Consider the following 21,101-nt stretch of genomic DNA (forward strand, 5'->3'; position numbering starts at 1 on the left):
CCCTTCCACTCCATCCATGAGCATCTCCTTCCTTTGTCTTTCCTTCCCTCCATCCTTGTCCAAAATTTCTCCTCTCTTCCCTGCCCTCCACTCCATCCATGTCCAGCATTTCTCCTCTCTTCCCTCCTCTCCATCCATGTGCATCTCCTTCCTGACTTCCCTTCCCCCCCTTCATCCATCCATGTCCAGCAACTCTCCATTCTCTCCTGCCCTCTCCTCCATCCACCCATATCCAGCAAATTTGCTCTCTCCCCTACCCCCTCCATTCAGCTATCCAAGTCCAGCAATTCTCCTCTCTCCCCTGCCCTCTCCTCCATCCATCCATGTCCAGCAACTCTCCATTCTTCCCTGCCCTCTCCTCCAACCACCCATATCCAGTAAATTTGCTCTCTCCCCGCCCCCTCCATCGAGGTCCAGCAATTCTCCTCTCTCCCCTGCCCTCCCCCATTCATCCATCCATGTCCAGCACTTCTCCTCTCCCCTGCCCCCTCCATCCATCGAGGTCCAGCAATTCTCCTCTCTCCCCTGCCCTCCATCCATCCATGCCCAGCAACTCTCCATTCTCCCCTGCTCTCTCCTCCATCCATATCCAGCAATTTTCCTCTCTCCCCTGCCCCCTCCATCCATGTCCAGGAATTCTCCTCTCTCCCCTGCCCCCTCCATCCATCGAGGTCCAGCAATTCTCCTCTCTCCCCTGCCCTCCATCCATCCATGTCCAGCAACTCTCCCATTCTCCCCTGCCCTCTCCTCCACCCATATCCAACAAATTTGCTCTCTCCCCTGCCCCCTCCATGCATCTATCCACGTCCAGCAATTTTCCTCTCTCCCCTGCCCTCCCCTCCATCCATCCATCCATCCATGTCCAGCAATTCTCCTCTCCCCTGCCCTCCCCCCTCTCCACATCCAGCAATTCTCCTCTCCCGTGCCCTCCCCTCCTCTCCACGTCCAGCGATGTCTTCTCTCCCCCTGACATCCCCTCCTCTCTGTACAGCGATCTCCCCTCCTCTCCATGTCCAGCGATTTCTCCCTCTCCCCTCCCATCCATGTCCAGCAATTCTCCCTGCCCTCCCTCAGCTCCCCCCCCTCCCCGCGCATGTTTAAACCTTCTACTTTCCTTGCAGTGACGGCTGTGAAGCACACAACACAGCGGGCTCGCCTCCAGCCTTTCCCTTCCCTCACACAGTGTCCTGCCCTCACAGAAACAGGAATCATCGCAAGAAGGTGGGACACTGAGGGAAGGGAAAGGCTGGAGGCAAGCCTGCTGGTTTGTGTGCTTCACTTCCGTTGCTGCGAAGAAAATAAAGGTTTAAACGCGCACGGGGGAGGGGGGGGGGGGATGAAGGAACAAAGAGGAAGCCTGTCCGGGAGCTGAGGTGGGAAGAGCTGCCTGCAGCGTTGCACCAGCCCTGCGTTTGGGGGGGTAATGCCCTCCTCACCCCCCCAAACTACGCCCATGCCTCTATGTAGTGGGAAGCCAATACATTGCCTGTCTTGAAAGATTATTTCGAGACATTTTGCAGATCAAACGAGCATGAAAAGGGCCACCATTTAGATCTGTTATACCAATAAACTGCCACAAAATTTTAAGGTTACAGATCAACGTCTTGATGGCCTCATTAAGTTAATTATTATCTGCTATAAATATCTGGTGCTTTGTCTATGTGGATGATATGTGGACATGGGGGAAGTCACTGCTTGCCCTGGGATTGGTAGCATGGAATGTTGCTACTAATTGGGTTTCTGCCAGATACTTGTGACCTGGATTGGCCAATGTTGGAAGCAAGATACTGGGCTAGATGGACAATTGGTCTGACCCAGGATGGCTATTCTTATGTTCTTATGTAAGTATGAGCAATTATCATGAGAGTCTTCTGGATACTGAGAAAATTGAAGCACATCCGCAGTTGTTTAGAATACCATCAAATTAGATTGGTGGTTCAGTCCCTTGTTCCATCACAGTTGAATTATTGTAACATCTTGTATGTAGTCTGCCAAGAGACCTTACAAATAAAAAATGTCAGACTTCAGAACACAGCAGTGCAATTATTGTGCTTGGTGTATACATTTGATGAAATAGCACCATTATTTATTGAACTTCACTGGCTCTCAACAGAAGCCATTTTAAAATTTTGCACGCTGGTGTTTCTCTTATTTCAGGAACAAGCCCTTCAACATATGTATAATGTAATAGTTTTTTTTTCATCCAGTCATTATTTAAATCTTCATTTTACAAATCATGAGGGTATAGTATAAGAGCACGCCAATTTTGTTGTTCTCATATCAGACAGCCAAAGAGTGGAATAATCTACCAATAGAGCACAGACAACTGTCCCATTAGAAGTTGTTTTGAAAATCTTTGAAAACATTGTTATATCAGAAATTTGTATCAAATAATTTTTTTAATGTGATCCTAATCAGAGGCTGTTAATTCCTAGGTATTCCTAGCTCTCATATTTGTTAAACCACATTGAACTTTTTTTTGTATATGTATGTAGGATATAAATGTGTAATGTGATGTAAAAGTCTCTTACAATGCTTTTTTTGGGGGGGAAGAGAATGAAGATCCACATGGGGGGGGGGGCACCCAGACCACTCCTCCCTCCCCCCTCCCCTGTGGCCAACAGCCCATACTTACCCAAGGCACCCTCTGGCTCAAATGAGTTCCAGTTGCCAGCTGGCCCAGCAGCAAACCTCAATCTTTAGTGTAGGAGCTGCACTGCTAAGCACCTTTCACCTGCTGGAGATAGAAAAATACTGAGGTGTGGGAGCTGCGCAGTATCCTTAGAAAACTACAGGAGTGTGCTCTGCTTTATATCTTTGTCTACTGATCAGTGGTCTCAACTTGCACTTCCTGGACCGATCTGGTGGATGCTGAGGAAGGTAGATTTATAGCATCTACCTATTCTCTTCTGCCTGCATCTGTTTCTAGTCAAAAGAATCTCACTCACCACATTGCTTCTCACAGTCGAGTCTGCCTGCCAAAGCAACACAAAACAGGTGAGTAGTGTTGACTAACTTAATATCCTTCTCTTTTTGTGGTGTCCTCAAGGCCATATGATACAAAGCTCTTGCTGGTGTCAGGTGTCGTCCTGGCATGAAAGGAACCAGGCACAAGAAGAGGTTTGTAGAGGAAGGAGATTTGAAAGAATGGCTCTTTTGCCTCTGAGTAGAGGAGAAACACTGTAGTAGCAAATGAAGGCTCAAGAAAAGGTGGTTCCATAGACAGAAATGTCTGATTCTAATAGAGCACATTTTCCAAGTTATGCACCCAGGCAGCAAAAGATCTGACCAGAAGACTTGAGGAGACCCACAGAAAATGTTTAAAACACTCACTTTGGCCTGTACTCAGCCAGAGAAATTATCAGAACTCACTTTGGACGATCTCATCCCGCAGCATAAGGGTCTGGGCCTTTAAAACTGAGCTCAGAATCTGAGGGAAAATACCTGCATGGGGAAAACAGAACAGCAGTGATGCATGACCCCACCTCCCCCCAACATCTTCCTATGACATGCATCATTATTCCTTTATGGATCCATTTTTTTAGCTTTTGCTCTGTCTCTCCCTATTTGGGCATCTGCTCCTATGCTGGCATTTAAAACATGTTCAGCTATGTTCTGCAGCTAGTCAAGGTTCAGCCTTTGGGGTGTTTCACTGAAAACACACGGTTCAAAGATCTGGTCTATAGCTTTTCTTGATTTTGTTGTTTTTTCTAGTTGCCTCTTCTTGGCTGCACCTGCCCTCTTGGTCCCACTACTATCCTCTGTATACTAATTTGAAAATACACAGCAGCCACTGTGAAATCCTGTGTGGGTCAGTATGTCATAGATTATCTAAATAAATAATTTCTTGAGGCAAAATGGTTCAGGCTGGCCATGATGTCAGAAATGGTGTCACACCTGCATCAAAACTGTTTAAACTTGCATGATGCCTTAGCCTCTCTGAGGTCACTTGATTTGTTGCATTGTTCTAAAGAACATGGCTTCCAGGGTTTCAGGCAATTCCCATTCTGTTACTATCAATGTGTCCTTCCATACAGCCTGACAACTAGAGTGGGGATATGAACAGGCTGGTCCTGGTACTGGTGAACAGTACATCGTGTAATATAAACTCAGGTAACAGTACCACACAGCCAGCTCTGGCAGCCTATGCACTCTTTGTATCAACCAGGACTGTACAGCAGCTTGATGGTGATGGAGTGGGGAGCAGTAACTCAGAGGCTGAGTGTTTACAGTTTACATTTTATTTCAAAGTTGCTATACTGCCTAACTTTAACAAAAGAATTCAGCAGTGAACAATATAAAATATTTTTTAAAAAAATCAAGAAAAGAACTCCATTAATTACATAGAAAAGTAACACATTCAACCATCATTCATCTGACAATAAAAAAAAATAAAATAAGCAGAATTAAAAAAAAAAATCAAATACCTGGGCCTGCTTCAGTACTAACTGCCAGGTAACGATGTTCCAAATGCTAAAGCAAAAAACATGGTCTTTCAACAACTTCTGAAATCTTTTAACAGTCATTCTAAAGTTGGATTACTGTGGCATATTTTGGTTCAATGTGGGAGGGATTCTGAATGTGACTAAGCAAGGAGGAATGCTTCCCAGGAGGAGGAAGTACAAAGAAGAAAGATGACACAAACTGTCTCAGATAAGACGTGCTGTCCTATAGGTGACCATGCTAGACACGGTTCTGGAAGGCCACAATCCAGTCGAGTTTTCAAGATTTCCACAATAAACATGCATGAAATTTATTTGCATACAATGGAAGCAGTATATGCAAATCAATCTCATGCATATTCATTGTGGAAATCTTGAAAGCCCGACTGGTTTGCGGCCCTCCAGGACCATGATTGCCCACCTCTGTTCTATAATCATCTACTCTGTAACTATCAAAGGGGCCATTTTACTAAAGCTTAGCATGAGCTAACAGAATTAGCATGCACTAACGGCTAAGAAGCCCACAGGTATAAAATGGGTTTCTTACCATTTAGCGCATGCTAATTCTGTAAGTGTGTGCTAAGCTTTAGTAAAAGGGACCCAAAGTAGGTTGCAGTGTTTTTGCATAGAACCTAACTATGAAATACATCTATGGTGCTTCTAGGCATATACACTATTATCCCAATCCATGAGTCTAATGTAAGTTTACCTGGTTTGTACATAAACTCCTTGTAAACGCTGTAAGTTTACCTGGTTTGTACATAAACTCCTTGTAAACGCTGTCAAGCTTTTCATATACTTTCATTGCAACAGAATGCAGCTTATCTTGTGCTGGATAACATAGAGAAGAGATAAACAAATCAACTACTTTCAAAGCCTGGCCTTTCAGTATAAAACTCAAGTGGTTTTTACAGTGTTCACAGTCAATGAGTGTTCAAACAGTGTGGATGGGTTTTTCAAGAGAAATTCTAATTCTGCTGGAGATTAATTTTAGGGGCAGGAACAGATTTGTAGAGAAAAGTATCTGCTTTTGGTTGAAAAAACAAGTTCTGAGAGTCTCCCCTGAAAGATCCTTTAGGTGAAATAAGCAGTTTGAACGGAACCTGCCCATTTTGTGCCAAGACTGAAAACTCAACAAAACACATGCGAAGTGCTGTCACAGGATTCACACTAAGTCACACTAATCATGTGAATATAAATATATAATAATTTTAATTTTTTTGCGAGGACAAGACCTCAGATGTCTATGGTGAGCTATCAGTGCTCATCCTGAGACTTGTATTTCTTTCATTTTGATAGTTTTTAAATGATGTAAAAATAGTCTTCATTTGTGTAAAATATATATTAAATCATGCAAAATGTCGGAGAGAGTTTTCAACACAATTTACTTAAACACCCCAATTGAGGAGAGCTAAAACAAAGTACTTAGTTTAACCCTTCGGCAAAGTCTGATTGGTCACCATAGACTAGGGTTACCATATGGCTCCAGAAAAAGGAGGATGGATTGGCATAAACGTCTGAGGTCTTTTCCCCACAAAAAAAAATAAAAATAATGACATATTTATATTCATATTTATATTCACATGATAACTGTGATTTAGTGTGCATCCTATGAAAGCACTTCATATATGTGTAATCCCCTGGTAAATTGAGAGTGAGAAAGTGTATGGATTTCCCCATGGGATTACTAAAGTTGGTTCAGGGAACTCTCCAGGCTCACTGGGGGGGGGGGGGGGGGGGGGGGAAGAAACCAGCTCAAAGGGAGGTACTGGGAGTTGAGTGACGTCTTATGAGGGGTGGAGTTGATATACAAGTTGTAGTATTACAGATCACATGGTCATTGGTTGCTCTCCCCCCCCCCCCCCACAGGACCCATGAGGAGAGGGGGTATCCTCCTGATCAGGCCCAATAACCTGAATAATGAGGTAGTTTCTGCTGAAAGAGCAGTAACTGAAAGGAGAGCTCCCGGTGGGTAGAAAGGGTAAACTTCCTGGGAGCAGAACAGGGAGAAGCTTATTCAAAATCAAAGTGGGCAGCTGAAGAAGAAGTGGACCCCTGAAGGTGAGGGACCTCCTGAGGAGGTCCAGCAGCTGAGTAAAAGCCCAGCAGGAGGAGCAGGAAGTCACAGCCTTAGATTGTTCTGCTGGGAAGACTAACAGAATTGTAAACATGTAAAAATCCTAGGATTTTTCAAGAGAATATCAACTCAGATATTAAGACATCTACCAATAACATAGAGACTGTTATGTAGATAGAATGTATTTGGATACAGGCAGCAGATGATGTTTTGTATATTCCTGAGAATCTAGCATGTGATGTTTTTGTTCTTTCCTGAGAAAGTAGCAGAATAGCAGGTGATGTTTGTACATTCCTGAGCAGGTTCACGAGCTGTTCATGTAGAGTTGTTCTTGTAAGCAATGCATGATCATGGTTGTGTAAGCAAAATGTAACCAATAGTAATGATAATACATGTAATATCCATGAATATTCATAGAGTATATAAGAAGGGGATTGACTCCCAAATAAAGAGTTTTTTGCCCAGACACACGAGAGGAGAGTTATTTTGCAACATCTGGTGACCCCGACGTGATCGGTGAAAACGTGACGTACTTACTACGACTGGAACAGTCAGCGCGCCATTCCTTCTACGGAACACTGTAAGTATGGGGGGAAATTTAACATCATCACATAAACAACATGCACAGGAGCTATATACTATAACGCAAAGATATGGTTCCTCCCGAAATCCAATAACTCTTAAAGATATAGAGCGTTTAATTGAGGAAATAGTTTGTCAATGTCCCTGGTATCCAGAGAAGGGATCATTCGATCCTCAAACATGGGAAAAGATAGGGCAGCAGTTTCGTTTAGAGCCTAGAGTTTCGACTCCTATATTATTGACTTGGAGAGAGATATATTCTACTATAGTAATTCTCTCTTCTGGATTGACAGGCATTACTAACGAAAATATATCCAACAAATTGCCAGGCAAGACCTGGTCTCTTTTACCTCCCGCGACTCTTGGACCTACACCTTCTCCTCCTTCTTGTCGGCTGGCCACCGATATGGGAAGGGAAGAGCAAAACAAAACTCCTGACTTTACTACTACTACCCCTAATAAACCAATTGAAAATATCCAAAACAACAACGCTAATGATAGCGTTATTATTACCAAAACACCAAAGAGCGTAGAACGACCTAGTTTAATTCAATTAGGTATACAGCAAGCACGAAAAAAATGGTGAATTCATTTGGAACGATGATCTATGGGATAATTCGGAACCTAATCCTAATTTATACCCAGTTACTAGAACTACAACAATAGAGGCAGGGAACGAAACACATCATGCAGAATGGACTGCTCTACCTTATCAAGTTTTGAGAGAATTACGTAGAGCTATCGTAGAATCAGGTTTAAAAAGTTCATTTGTTCAAGGCATGATAGAAGGGATTAGTAACGGTTACTTAATGACTCCAAAAGATTGGAAAGACCTTTTCCGTATGCTGTTAACTCCTGCGCAATATGTAGTGTGGGATAATGAATATAAGCAAGCAGCACAACTTATCACTGGGACTAATTTGGTGCCTGATCAAATTTATGGATCGGGACCATTTTCAACCCTTGATATGCAAATTCAACAAAACGATACCTGTTTTCAAGCCATAGGCACTTGTATCTTGCGAGCATTTAAAAGAACACCAGAAGGGAATAAACCAACAAAATCTTTTGCATCAATTAAACAGGGTGCAACCGAATCTTACCTTCAATTTGTTAATCGATTGCAGGAAGCTGTAACTAGGCAAATTGATAATCTTGATGCGCAAACAGAGTTATTGATTAAATTAGCCCAAGAAAATGCAAATTCAGATTGCAAAAAGGCATTGCAGACTGTAGCTCATCGCCCAGGAATTACTTTAGCAGATTTATTGAGCGCATGTGCAGATGTGGGGACTCATGGTTATTCTATGAATTTGTTAGCAGGAGCTATACAAAAAGGTAATAAGCCACAGGGGACGTGTTTTAATTGTAAGAAACCAGGACATTTTCGAGCTCAGTGTAGAGCCCCAGGAGGGGGTGCCAACTTTGCAAAAGGACCTTCTCGACCTTCTCGAAAATGTCCTCGATGTCAAAAAGGATATCATTGGGCCAATCAATGTCGCTCTAATCCAATTAATTCCACACCGCCACCCCCAAAAACTTTGCTCCGGGTTAACTCCTAACCTCGGTCCAAAGGGAGTGCAAGGGTCTTTTGCTCATAGTACTACTGCTACACAAGGTAGTGCAGGAATTGACCTTATTGCAGCGGAATGTAAAACTGCCATCTTACCTCATGAAGTTTTGGTATATAATACTACCTTTAAAGGACCCATTCCAGCGGCTACTGTAGGTTTAGTATTACCTCGCTCCTCTGCATCGAAGGCAGGTATTCATGTTATCCCTGGAGTTATTGATGCTGATTACACAGGCATTGTTAAAATTCAAGTATGGTCCTCATCACCTTTAACAATTTCTCCCGGGGACTCGTGGGCACAATTAATTATTTTACCATATTTTACAGCACCTATTCCTTCTACTGTCTCTCGTACAGGGGGCTTTGGATCTACGCGACAGGTAAGTGCAGTTTTAAAACCGGTTTCTAATGCACGACCCACTGCTCAATTTTTATTGCAACAAAAGCCCTTTGTTGGTATATTAGATACCGGGGCGGATGTTTCTGTCATAGCTTATAAACAATGGCCTGTGGAATGGCCCATTGAAGATACTTCACATGTGACAGGAATAGGGGGAACTCAGTCAGCCTCCCAAAGTTCTCAATGGTTATCTATTACATATCCTAACGATACCAAGGTTCTAGGACATATTAAGCCCTGTATTTTACAAGTACCCTTTAATTTATGGGGTCGTGACCTTTTGGAACAATTAGATGCATCATTGATCCTACCTGATTAACAGTTCATAAATATGTCTTTTTCTCTTCCTTTGGAATGGAAAACTGACAAACCTGTTTGGGTAGAGCAGTGGCCGATTACCAGAGAAAAACTGTTGATTTTACATCAATTGGTGGAAGAACAATTACAATTAAATCACATTGAGCCTACCAATTCTCCATATAATACTCCGGTATTTGTGATCAAGAAAAAATCCGGAAAATGGAGATTTTTACATGACCTACGAGCTATTAATGCGATTTTAGAACCAATGGGCCCGTTACAATGTGGTATTCCAAATCCTAATTTGATTCCTTATGATTATCAATTAGCTATTATAGATCTGAAGGATTGTTTTTTTTCAATTCCTCTCCAGGAAAAAGATTATAAATACTTTGCTTTTACTGTACCTGTTTACAATAATGCACACCCTACTACTAGGTATTGTTGGAAAGTTTTGCCCCAGGGAATGTTAAATTCACCCACTATTTGTCAATACTATGTTCATCAAGCCTTGCAACCATTTCGTGCCTATTTCCCTCAACTTTTGGTATATCATTATATGGATGATATACTAATTGCAGGGATAACTCTTCCCCCTTCTTGGAAATCTACTTTAATTTCTATCTTGGCCTCCTCAGGATTAACAATTGCCTCAGAGAAGGTTCAAGAAAAGGAACCCTATTTATATCTAGGTTTCCGTATGACTAAAGCTGCAGCCCAACCTGTCGCTCCTCATCTCAATTTACAGTCTCCCACGACATTACATCAATTACAAGAGATTTTAGGAAATCTCAATTGGTTACGTCCCTACTTGAAACTTCCTACAGAATTTTTACAACCCCTGTTTCTCGCATTAAAAGGTCATAAAACACCTGCTGAATTAATTACACTCACTGCATCGCAACAAACAATTCTGTCACAATTGGATCAAATCTTACAAACAAAATGGACAGATAGACGAGATGCATTTGCCCTTTTTTGTTTTTGCGTTCTCAAAGACCCCACCCACCGACAACCGTTTGGTGTCTTATATCAAGATACAACTCCTCCGAAATTGATAGAATGGGTCTATTTACAGAATACTCTCCATTCTACTATTACACAATGGCCCCAGCAACTAGCCTTGCTGATTACTAAAGCTCGAGAGCGAGCAACATTCATGACTGGTTTCGACATTCTTAAACTCATCATTCCTCATTCTTTGTGGCAGTGGGAAAAAATGATTCAGTTCTCCGACGACTTGCAATTTATTTTAGCCACTTATGTTGGTATTATAGATTGCCACTATCCTAAAGACCCTCGCATACAGGGCACATCCATTTTGCCAATCACTCTTCATGATCCCATTTCTTTACGTCCACTCCCTACTGCTCTCACCGTCTTTACAGATGGTAGTCCCACTCGTGGGGTGGTTACTTGGTACAATCTGAACAAATGGCACGTCAAATTTACCTCTCCACAAACCTCTGCTCAACGTTCAGAGCTTGCTGCCATCATCCTGGCTCTTTCTTTATTTTCAGATCAACCACTGAATCTTATTGTTGACAGTCAATATTGTGCTAATCTTGTCCGTCGCATGCCCGACAGTTATGTATCATTCAAAATGGATGCCTCTTTTTATGCTTTACTGTTAACCCTCCAAGGTTACTTGGAGAATCGCCTTTCTTCTCTCTTTATAGGTCATATCCGCAGTCATCAACCTTTTCCTGGTGGTCTGTCTGAAGGGAATGCTCGAGCGGATCGCCATCTTCATTTTTTCTCCACAGCACACTGCAGTCATGAACTTCATCATCAAAATGCACCTAGCCTAGCTCGCCAGTTTCAAATTTCTTTAGAAGAAGCTAGAGCTATTATCAAAAATTGTCCACAATGTTCCTTTTCAGCTCCTACTACCTTTTTTCCTGGAGTTAATCCTCGTGGTCTGGAAGTTAATAGCCTCTGGCAAATGGACGTTACTCACTTTCCCCCTTTGGTCAATGGTCTAAGCTTCATGTGGTTGTTGATACTCATTCTGGATTTTGTGGGTCACTGCACAAAAAGGGGAAACTACATCTCATGTCCGCTCTCATCTTCTCCAAGCTTTTGCGGTCATGGGTGTTCCTAAAACTCTCAAGACAGACAATGCCCCTGCTTATACTTCCACCTCCTTACAGGAGTTCCTGACCCTCTGGCATATTGAGCACCTTTTTGGTATCCCCTATAACTCCACTGGTCAAGCTATTGTTGAACGTGCTAATCGCACACTGAAAACTGCTTTAAGTAATCTGACTACAAAAAAAGACGGTATTCTCCGTCATAGAGTAAGCATTGATGAATGCTTAGCACAAATCCTTTACACACTGAATCATCTCAATCTCATCAATAATCCTGCTACAAAAACTTTTTCTTCCAGATTTGAACAACATTTTCGTACTCCTGCCCCACCTTTATCTCGTCCTTTGGTCATATACCGACAACTACCTTCTGATCAGTGGAGTTCCCCTGTGCCTCTCCTTACCTGGGGTCGTGGTTACGCTGCTGTTCAAACAGATTCTGGCCCGGTGTGGATTCCAGCAAAGTGGGTGAAACCTCATGTCGTGGCATCAAGGTCTTCACAACCCAATTCCCAATTTCACACTCACCCTTCAAGGACCGCAGATGCAAACACGCAAACGGTCAGTGACTCGTCAACCTAATGCTCCTGTTACTTGGGGACAAATTAAAGCCTTGAGTCAACAAGCTACAGAGACTTTAGAAAAAGCTCATATTGAAAAGACTGATGATAACTTCGTAGTGGCTATTATTGCAGCGCTTAATGCTAATTCCATTACATTGCTTCTACTGTGTTGTTGTTTGTACATACCTTGTGGACAGTCACAATTACTTCCCACAAAAAATATTTGGGAAGCGTTTGCAATTTCACTGAACCAAACTGATTTCTGTCTTTCTCATCAAAAGGCAGTTGGAGAAGTTTTGGCAACTTGCCTGATTCCAGTATGTCATGATCCTAAAGATATGCAAAATGATACTTGGTTTTATTCACAGCTTCCTGTTAATTCATCCTATCGAAATGCTTCTTATGAATACCATAATTGTGGAACCAAACCCTGTTGCCGCCTACTTTGGCAATGCATGTGAGAACCAATCAAATAGCTAGTATCAATATGACATGTGCTCGTATGGTTAATTGTACCCGATCAAATTGTGTTAATTTTGGACCAACTTTGTTAAATTGTAGCTCCTACGAAAATGTTTCATATATTTATAAATTTACTCATTTACCCCCTGGCTGGTTTTGGTCATGTGGAATGTATACCTTTAATTATATTCCAGCTAATATATCTGATGGTACTACATGCTGTCTAAGTCGACTCACTATGGTACTTCCCAGTAAACATATTTTATTTTCTAACTCCTCACATATGCGATCCAAGCGTATGACCCTTGCTGCCAATTGCAATGATAATGTTAAATTTCTGAGTCAAACTGAATATCTGGCACTTGCATTTTCATTAATAGGTGTCCCTGCATTGGCAGCGGCAAATGCAAAAAATATTCGTGAATTAGCCTGTTGGGCAATTAAATCAATCAATGCAACCTCCACTGCTATTAGTTTACTTAATGCTGAGCAACAGCAATTACGTCATGGAGTTTTACAAAATCGAGCAGCCATTGATTATCTTTTATTACTTAACCATCATGGTTGCGAAGAGTTTCAGGACATGTGCTGTTTTAATTTATCTGACAATTCAAAGGCCATTGACAAACAATTAGCTTTCCTACGGAATTTAACTACTCATATTACTATTCATAATAACCTACTCTCTGATGTATGGGATCAATTGTGGCAATGGATCCCTTGGACCTGGCTCCGCCCTATTATCCAGTATTTAGTCATTGGTATTTTTGTTTTCACTATTTTTTGCTGTTGTATACAATGCATTCCTAACCTTTTTTCTTTATGTTTTCCTCGTCCATTCGCTCCAACACGTCACTCTGCTCAATATGTTTATAAGCTATTACAAACATCTCCACCTCCATCTCCAGCTGGCACACCACGGAGATTTCATTAAAAAAAAAAAAAAAAAAAAGGTGGAGATGTAGATAGAATGTATTTGGATACAGGCAGCAGATGATGTTTTGTATATTCCTGAGAATCTAGCATGTGATGTTTTTGTTCTTTCCTGAGAAAGTAGCAGAATAGCAGGTGATGTTTGTACATTCCTGAGCAGGTTCACGAGCTGTTCATGTAGAGTTGTTCTTGTAAGCAATGCATGATCATGGTTGTGTAAGCAAAATGTAACCAATAGTAATGATAATACATGTAATATCCATGAATATTCATAGAGTATATAAGAAGGGGATTGACTCCCAAATAAAGAGTTTTTTGCCCAGACACACGAGAGGAGAGTTATTTTGCAACACTGTTATAAGTACCTCTAGCAATAATGTTAACTGTTAAGTGAATAAGATGAAGTTCAGATATCTGCCCAGTAAAATTTGTGCATTTAATACAAGTTTTGGAGTGGAGAGTTTCTTTGGACTGAGAGGGAAATGATAAAGAGAGTGGCTTACCCTATGGCCTACTGGGATCAGGCCCGGCCACGGGACAAGACGTATTTGACAACTCTGGAATTAACTCTTAAAGCATTAAAAATGTTTTCTGTTTCTCAAATCAGGGATGTGGTCAATGTTTTTGCTAAAACCATGAGGCTACTAGGAAGTATAGACAAACTAATGTCTATCCGGTTTGCTGGGGACAGTCTGATTCAGTGCAGGTTTTTGATGCCGCTACTATACTCAGTTGCATTCTGGGAGGTGTAGTGCTGCTGATGAACAGCACAGCAGTAACTACAGGTAAGAACTAAGATACAGAGGAAGGAGGGTAGGGCTGCTGCACTCACGAATCTCTTGTGCGATGTTCAGTTGCAACCCCTCTAAGGTCCGCGGCTTCCATTTCTGAAGAATGTGCAGGGCGGCCGTCCGGTCTCCGACCCACCATGACTTCCAGCTCATGTTCTGCCGGTAGAAGGTGAACTTCTGCTGGAAGGCCGAATCACAGTGCAGACAGCCATGGGCCAGAGCGGCCAGTAGCAATAGTAGCGGTAACGATAGCCGTGTGGTCCCCATCAGCCGACGATCATCGGAAGCCAGAGTGATGTCATAGAGCGCCCGGTCTCGGCCGTCACAATGCTGGAACGCGGAAAGGTTCTGCTCTGTTAAGGGTTGGAAGGTGGAAGGATAAGCGGGAGAATGGCGAAAAAAAAGTGAAGTTTGAGCTGCTGCTCTAAGCTTTACTGGATTCTTTGTGGTGTACATTTCTTCTATCCAGTGCACTTTTTTTGATATGTTTATTATTCTCTTTATCCTATTTGAGTGTATATAATACATTAAACCAAACCAATTTAAAAAAAGACAGTACATAAAATTAAAGTAAGCATAACTAGCAGGGCTGAGGGCTTGGAACTGGGTGCCTTGCCTGGTGCTCGCAAGTGTATTCCTTAGCGCCCTCAACCTACCAAATATCAGTTCTGGCGACAGCCACGGCAAAAGGTAAAAATCGGATACAGCGGGATCCTCAGGATCTTCCCGGATTCGATCAAAAAACTTTTAAAACTTCATTTTTTTGCAGTCGTTTACATATGAACATTTTACATTTATCCTCTATTTGTTGTTTTCTCGGTTTATGGTATTTAACGCTGTAGATTACTGATTATTCTCCCAGATCTGTCTTTTACACCGTCCCGACAGCCACAGATTCAAAACAGTGCTCATCTTCCAATGTGGTATATATCATTCAGTGTAAAAAATGTAACGAAGGATGCTATATTGGAGAAACAGGCCAGATGCTTAAGACAAGATTCAATTTACATAGACATCATATGAACAATACTGGTGCCAGCAGGGTTCCCACGCCTGTTGGTCAACATTTTACAGGACCAGGACACTGTACCAGTGACTTCACAGTGAGAATCCTCAAAGGTAACTTTAAAACCATACAAGAACGTAAGACCTTTGAAGTCAGAATGATTGAATATTTTAACACCCAACAGAAAGGACTTAACAAGGATCTGGGGTTCCTAGCCCATTATAAACCATAAAGCTGTATGTCTCTGTTGATCACCCTCCCCTCACCTATCCACACCCACCCTGTTAGAATATCAATGATATGCTTTGATGTCCCCATGCATACTTCCTTCCCACCCTGTCAGACTGTCATAGTAATGCTTGAATGTTTTCACTTATATACACTGTCAGCTAGCACATTTGCTTATTTCCGATCTGAGGAAGAAGGGCAACCTTCGAAAGCTAATCAAGAAATGTATTAAGTTATGTCCAATAAAAAAGGTATCATCTTATTTTCTTTTCCATGTTTTATTTTGTTTGATTTCTATTGATAACCTTAAGAGTGGACTAACACGGCTACCACACTCCTCTACTTAAAACAGTGCCTGTAATCGAGGAGGTTACTCCTTGGCTGCTAATTAATTCCCATAAACAACATAATAGGAAAACCCCGTCTTGTGCCCTCCCGAGTCCCGGCACAGAAAGCACGTGCGAGGCTTCTTTGGGAAGGGGAGGGTGGTTTACTGTAAATACTGGAGGCGGTCAGACAGAATTCCCTGCTTCGGAAACTTTAAGCTCTTTTTTTTTTTTTTTTGCTTGCGTACAACGGAAGTCTTGGAGAAAGAGGTACACGCGCTTACGCTATCATCAGGTAGGAGAGTTCGAACAAGGAAGGAGGAGGTTTGCTTTTGCTCCCAAGTACCGGAAGGAAGAGCAAGGGCTTACTTTACAGCAGCACGAGCCGGCCCCCAGAGAGAGAGAGAGAGAGAACGGAAGGAAGAGGGTGCGCGAGAGGATTTTGCAAGGCGGGTGTCAGCTGTAGCGGTGGCGTCTTTGGGCGTTTGTCGGTAAGAATTGGGGTTACTTTAGCCTGTTTTTCGTTATTTCTGCATATTTCTCTCTTGTCTCCAAGAGCGTATGTTAGTTTCTCGTGAGGGGAGGCTTAGAAAGTTCCCTAGGTGGTCTCCCGCCTCCTAAAGCGTTAGGCCAGTGTTCTTCAACGCAAGGCCCGGGGGTCAGTCTCGTGGTCCTCATCATTTCTCTAGCCAAACTCGAGACAAAAGGGGAAGTGGATGAGAGGAAGAAGCTCATGCTTGAAAGACAAGGCGTTTCGCAGTTAAAAAAAAAAAATGTAGTTGGAAATACCCACTTTCTTGAGGATACTTCCGATGAAAAGTTTGAAGGTGGGCTGGTGAGGATGGATGGCACTGGCGTGCTGGTTAGCATTGTAGTGGTCTCGTATAGTAAAATATTGGGTGACTTTCCTACATAAGAATAGCGATACTGGGTCAGACCAGTGGTCCAGCTAGTCCATTATCCTGCTTTAAATAGTGGCCAATCCAGGTCACAAGTACCTAGAAACCCAATTAATAGCAACATTCCATTCTACCAATCCCAGGGTAAGTAGTGTCTTCCACCATGTCCATTTCAGGAACTTGTTAAAACTTTTTTTTTTTTAACCCAGATATGCTATCCATTGTTACCACATCATCCAGCTGTGTGTTCCAGAGCCTAACTATTATTTGAGCGAAAACATATTTCCTCCTATTTGTTTAAAAATATTTCCTTGTAATTTCATTGTGTTTCCTGGTCTTTGTACTTTTACTCATTCTACTCCACTCAGGATTTGTAGACCTTGGTAATATCCCCACTCACCTGTCTCTTTTCCAAGTTGAAGAGGCCTAACTTCTTTAGCCTTTCCTTATATGGGAGGACTTCCATCCCCTTTATCATTTTGGTTGTTCTTCTTTGAACCTTTTCTAATTACGCTATGTCTTTTTTTGAGATACTGTGACCAGAATTGAATGCAATACTCAAGGTGAGGTCACATAATGGAGCGATACAGAGGTATTCTAATATTCTTGGTCTTATGTACCATCAGTTTCTTAATTCCTAGCATCCTGCTTTCTGTCCAGTGTGCGGCAGCAGCCAAAACAGCAGATTTCAGCATATCGTCTATAATAGAGCTTTTTCTTGAGTGCTAACTCCTAAGGGGACCCCAGCATCAGGTAACTATGATTTGGATTATTCTTCCCAATGTGCATCACTTTGCAAAATGTTCACATTAAATCTTATCTGCCATCTGGATGCCCAGTTTCCAGTCTCCTAAGGTCTTCTGGAGTTTTTCTTAATCAGCTTGTGTTGTGATAAGTTTGATTACATTTGCAGATGACACAAAACGAATCTCACTCGTCATTCTGATTTCCAGATCATTTATAAATATGTTAAAAAGCACCGGTCTCATTGCGGCGCAGCACTCCACCGTTCACCCTCCTCTGTTCAGAAAAATGACCATTTAACTCTACCTTCTGTTCAATAACCAATTCCTAATCCACAGAAAGACATTACCTCGTTTCCCATTACTTTTTTAATTTTCTCAGGAGTCTCTCATGAGGAACTTTGTCAAAAAAACTTTCTGAATATTTAGATGCACTACATCAACTGGCTCACCTTTATCCACATCAAAGAAATGAAGCAGATTGGTGAGGGAAGACTTCCCTTGGCTGAACCAATGCTGACTCTGGCCCATTAAACCATATTTGTCTTCGTGTTCCGTAATTTTGTTCTTTATAATAGTTTCAACTGTTTTGCATGGCACTGGTGTCAGGCATACCAGTCTGTAACCTATATCATCCGGGATCCCTTTTGGCCACCTTCCAGTTTTCAGGTCATTTGGGTCCAAAGTGGCCTCAAAAATTAGTGAAAAACTGGGTTAGGCACTGAGGTGAGAGGATTTTTTTCGTTTGAACAGTAAAGGCTTTGCCACAGGTGTCCCCCTGGATATGGTCGATTACACCTGCATTCATTTCCACATGTTGCTGCCCCCATTTTGTTTTTATTTAATACTTTTTTGTTGGCTGAGTGATGGTGATGCTTTTCCTTGTGCCTGTGTCTCAGAGAATCACTTTAAACTTTGTGTCTTGTGCCTGTCAAGGTATTGTCATGTTCCCGGGGCAAATAAATGATTAGAATCAATGTTAATAGTAGAGAATGACATGGGGACAAAGTTTGTCCCCACCCCATCACCATGGGCTCTATCCTAATCTGCAGAAGCCTTGAACAATTATGATTTTATATTTAAATCTTTGTATTAAAGTATAAAAAGGAACAATATACTGTGCAACTATTGTGTATAAATTACAAATAGAAAACAATAACAGAAAGCAACTATAATAACCCTCCTCACCACCACTCTCTACCCTTCCAACCCCAACAATAGCTGATTTGTACTACCCCAGGGAATCCTAATCCACCCTGTTAAACTGGCCAGGGGTACAAAATACAATCCGTTCTGTATGCCCTAGAGGAGAGAAATATGCCCTATGAAGCACTGTTATGATTTTTTAATCTATGGATGAGTAAGAAGTCATCAGCAATCTTAGGATTCGGTATAGCTCTCCTGTCTTCCACAGTCCTTCGTGCATTAAAAGATGTCTTCTTAGGAGATGTGCTGGTAGCAGGATGTACAGGATCCCACATGCAAATTTTGCTAGTTGTGGCCAGCATGTTTGCTTGTTTTTCCAAAAAATCAAAATATCGTTGTTTGCTTCACTCATTAACAGGCTTCAAAGTAGAAAATGACATGGGGACAAAGTTTGTCCCCGAGGGATCTGTCCCCGCCCCATCCCCACAGTTACTGCGGGTACGCGTGTCATTTTCTAGTTAATAGTTCTATTGGTGCTCTTCCACAGTACAAAAACTTAAGATTGTGAGCCATCTATGGTCAGAGAATACCTGAATAGCAGCTTTGGTTGTAAAAGTGTGGCATATCAAATGCATTACTCTTAAAACCTGTTTGATGGCATATTTCCACCTTATATAAGTGGACTAACACAACTATGTTAAAACTAAATTTCACATCTGGTGATTTTGGTAAGTGGGGGGAATGGATGTCAGAGTAGGGCAACCACAGTACCTTATGTAACTTAATGGTGAACAAGGGTCCCAAGACTAATAAAATGAGTACACCAGTGACTGAATGGGCCTCGGCTGGAAAAAAATAAGATAAGCTAATGATTAGCGCAGTGGCCGGAGAACCAGGGGAACGGGGGTTCAATTCTCAATGTAGCCCCATGTGACTCAGGGCAAGTCACTTAACTCTCCATTACCCCAGCTACAAATTAAGTACTGTACCTGAATATAATATGATACAGACGTTCAAATATTTGAAAGGTATTGATCCGCAAACGAACCTTTTCCGGAGATGGGAAGACGGTAGAACTAGAGGACATGAAATGAGATTGAAGGGGGGCAGACTCACGAAAAATGTCAGGAAGTACTTTTTCATGGAGAGAGTGGTGGATGCTTGGAATGCCCTCCTGCGGGAGGTGGTGGAGATGAAAACGGTAACAGAATTCAAAAATGCGTGGGATAAACATAAAGGAATCCTGTTTGGAAGGAATGGATCCTCAGAAGTTTAGCGGAGATTGGGTGGCAGAGCCAGTGGTGGGGGGCGGGGCTGGTGGTTGGGAAGCAGAGCTAGTGCTGGGCAGACTTCTACGGTCTGTGCTGTGAAAATGGCAGATACTAATCAAGGTCAGGTATACACAAAAGGTAGCACATAAGAGTTTATCTTGTTGGGCAGACTGGATGGACCGTGCATGTCTTTCTCTGCCGTTATCTACTATGTTACTATAATATATAAACTACTTCGTAGTAATAGTATAGTCAAATTCCAACCGCTTTCCTTTCCCTTTCTCTCAAGGTAATGGGGGAGGAACCCTTTCAGAGCTCTAGTAAACAACCCTGCAAATAGCAAACATATTCCAGACCTATGTAGAAAACCTGCTATAATAGAAGCATTAATTCTAACATTGGGCACAGCTGTGGGATGTTTGTGGAGCACCCTGATTGCCATTGCCCACTGGAAAGTTATATAGACCCCTGATAAGTCATAGTGCTGAAACACAGCCCGTGTTGGGTCCTTTTAATAAAGCTTTTTCTCCTCTTCAATTCTTGGGAGCCATGGTACTTTTCTTGCTGTGCTTCATTCATTGTGTTTTTGATTCTCTCTGTCCCTTTGCTGTAGTAATAGAAACTGAAATGCAAGATACTAGGACTAGAGGGCATGAGTTGAAGCTACAGTGTGGTAAATTTAAAACGAATCGGAGAAAATTTTTCTTCACCCAACGTGTAATTAGACTCTGGAATTCATTGCCGGAGAACGTGGTACGGGCGGTTAGCTTGACGGAGTTTAAAAAGGGGTTAGATAGATTCCTAAAGGACAAGTCCATAGACCGCTATTAAATGGACTGGAAAAATTTCTCATTTTTAGGTATAACTTGTCTGGAATGTTTTTACGTTTGGGGAGCGTGCCAGGTGCCCTTGACCTGGATTGGCCACTGTCGGTGACAGGATGCTGGGCTAGATGGACCTTTGGTCTTTCCCAGTATGGCACTACTTATGTACTTATGTACTTATGTACTTATATGAGAGAGAAACATTTCCCAAAACCGGCATATTACAATTAATAAATTCAAACACTTTTTTTCTACCTTTGAGTATTGCTTTGGTTCCAGTGTCTTTTTTTTTTTTTATTATTATTTTTTTTTTTAAAACCTTTTTCTGTTTAACTCTTCAGGGTCTCCCATCCTTTTGACATTTGTTCTGTCCACTATTCATCTTTCCTCTGTATCATTCTCTCTGTCGGGATCATGAGTATACCTGGGACCTAACTCAGAT

General features: G+C 42.0%; 2 protein-coding genes across 2 annotated transcripts in view; one reads left to right on the plus strand and one right to left on the minus strand.

The window, feature by feature from the left end:
- Nucleotides 1-14,650, minus strand: part of IZUMO4 (IZUMO family member 4) — a 41,009-nt gene extending 26,359 nt beyond the window's left edge. Inside the window, exons 1-4 of the mRNA XM_030218686.1 lie at nucleotides 14,258-14,650; nucleotides 5,193-5,273; nucleotides 3,373-3,444; nucleotides 2,949-2,975 (exon numbers count right to left, since the gene is read on the minus strand). Of these exons, the coding sequence (XP_030074546.1) occupies nucleotides 2,949-2,975; nucleotides 3,373-3,444; nucleotides 5,193-5,273; nucleotides 14,258-14,483 (406 nt within the window). The 5' untranslated portion in view covers nucleotides 14,484-14,650. The remainder of the gene's footprint in view (nucleotides 1-2,948; nucleotides 2,976-3,372; nucleotides 3,445-5,192; nucleotides 5,274-14,257) is intronic.
- Nucleotides 14,651-16,057: 1,407 nt separating this feature from the next.
- The window catches only part of MOB3A (MOB kinase activator 3A), a 60,223-nt gene continuing 55,179 nt past the window's right edge, over nucleotides 16,058-21,101 (plus strand). Inside the window, exon 1 of the mRNA XM_030218178.1 lies at nucleotides 16,058-16,267. The gene's annotated coding sequence lies outside the window, so the exon portion shown is untranslated. The remainder of the gene's footprint in view (nucleotides 16,268-21,101) is intronic.

Source organism: Microcaecilia unicolor, chromosome 11, assembly GCF_901765095.1.
Source record: "Microcaecilia unicolor chromosome 11, aMicUni1.1, whole genome shotgun sequence".
Classification (NCBI taxonomy): Eukaryota; Metazoa; Chordata; class Amphibia; order Gymnophiona; family Siphonopidae; genus Microcaecilia; species Microcaecilia unicolor.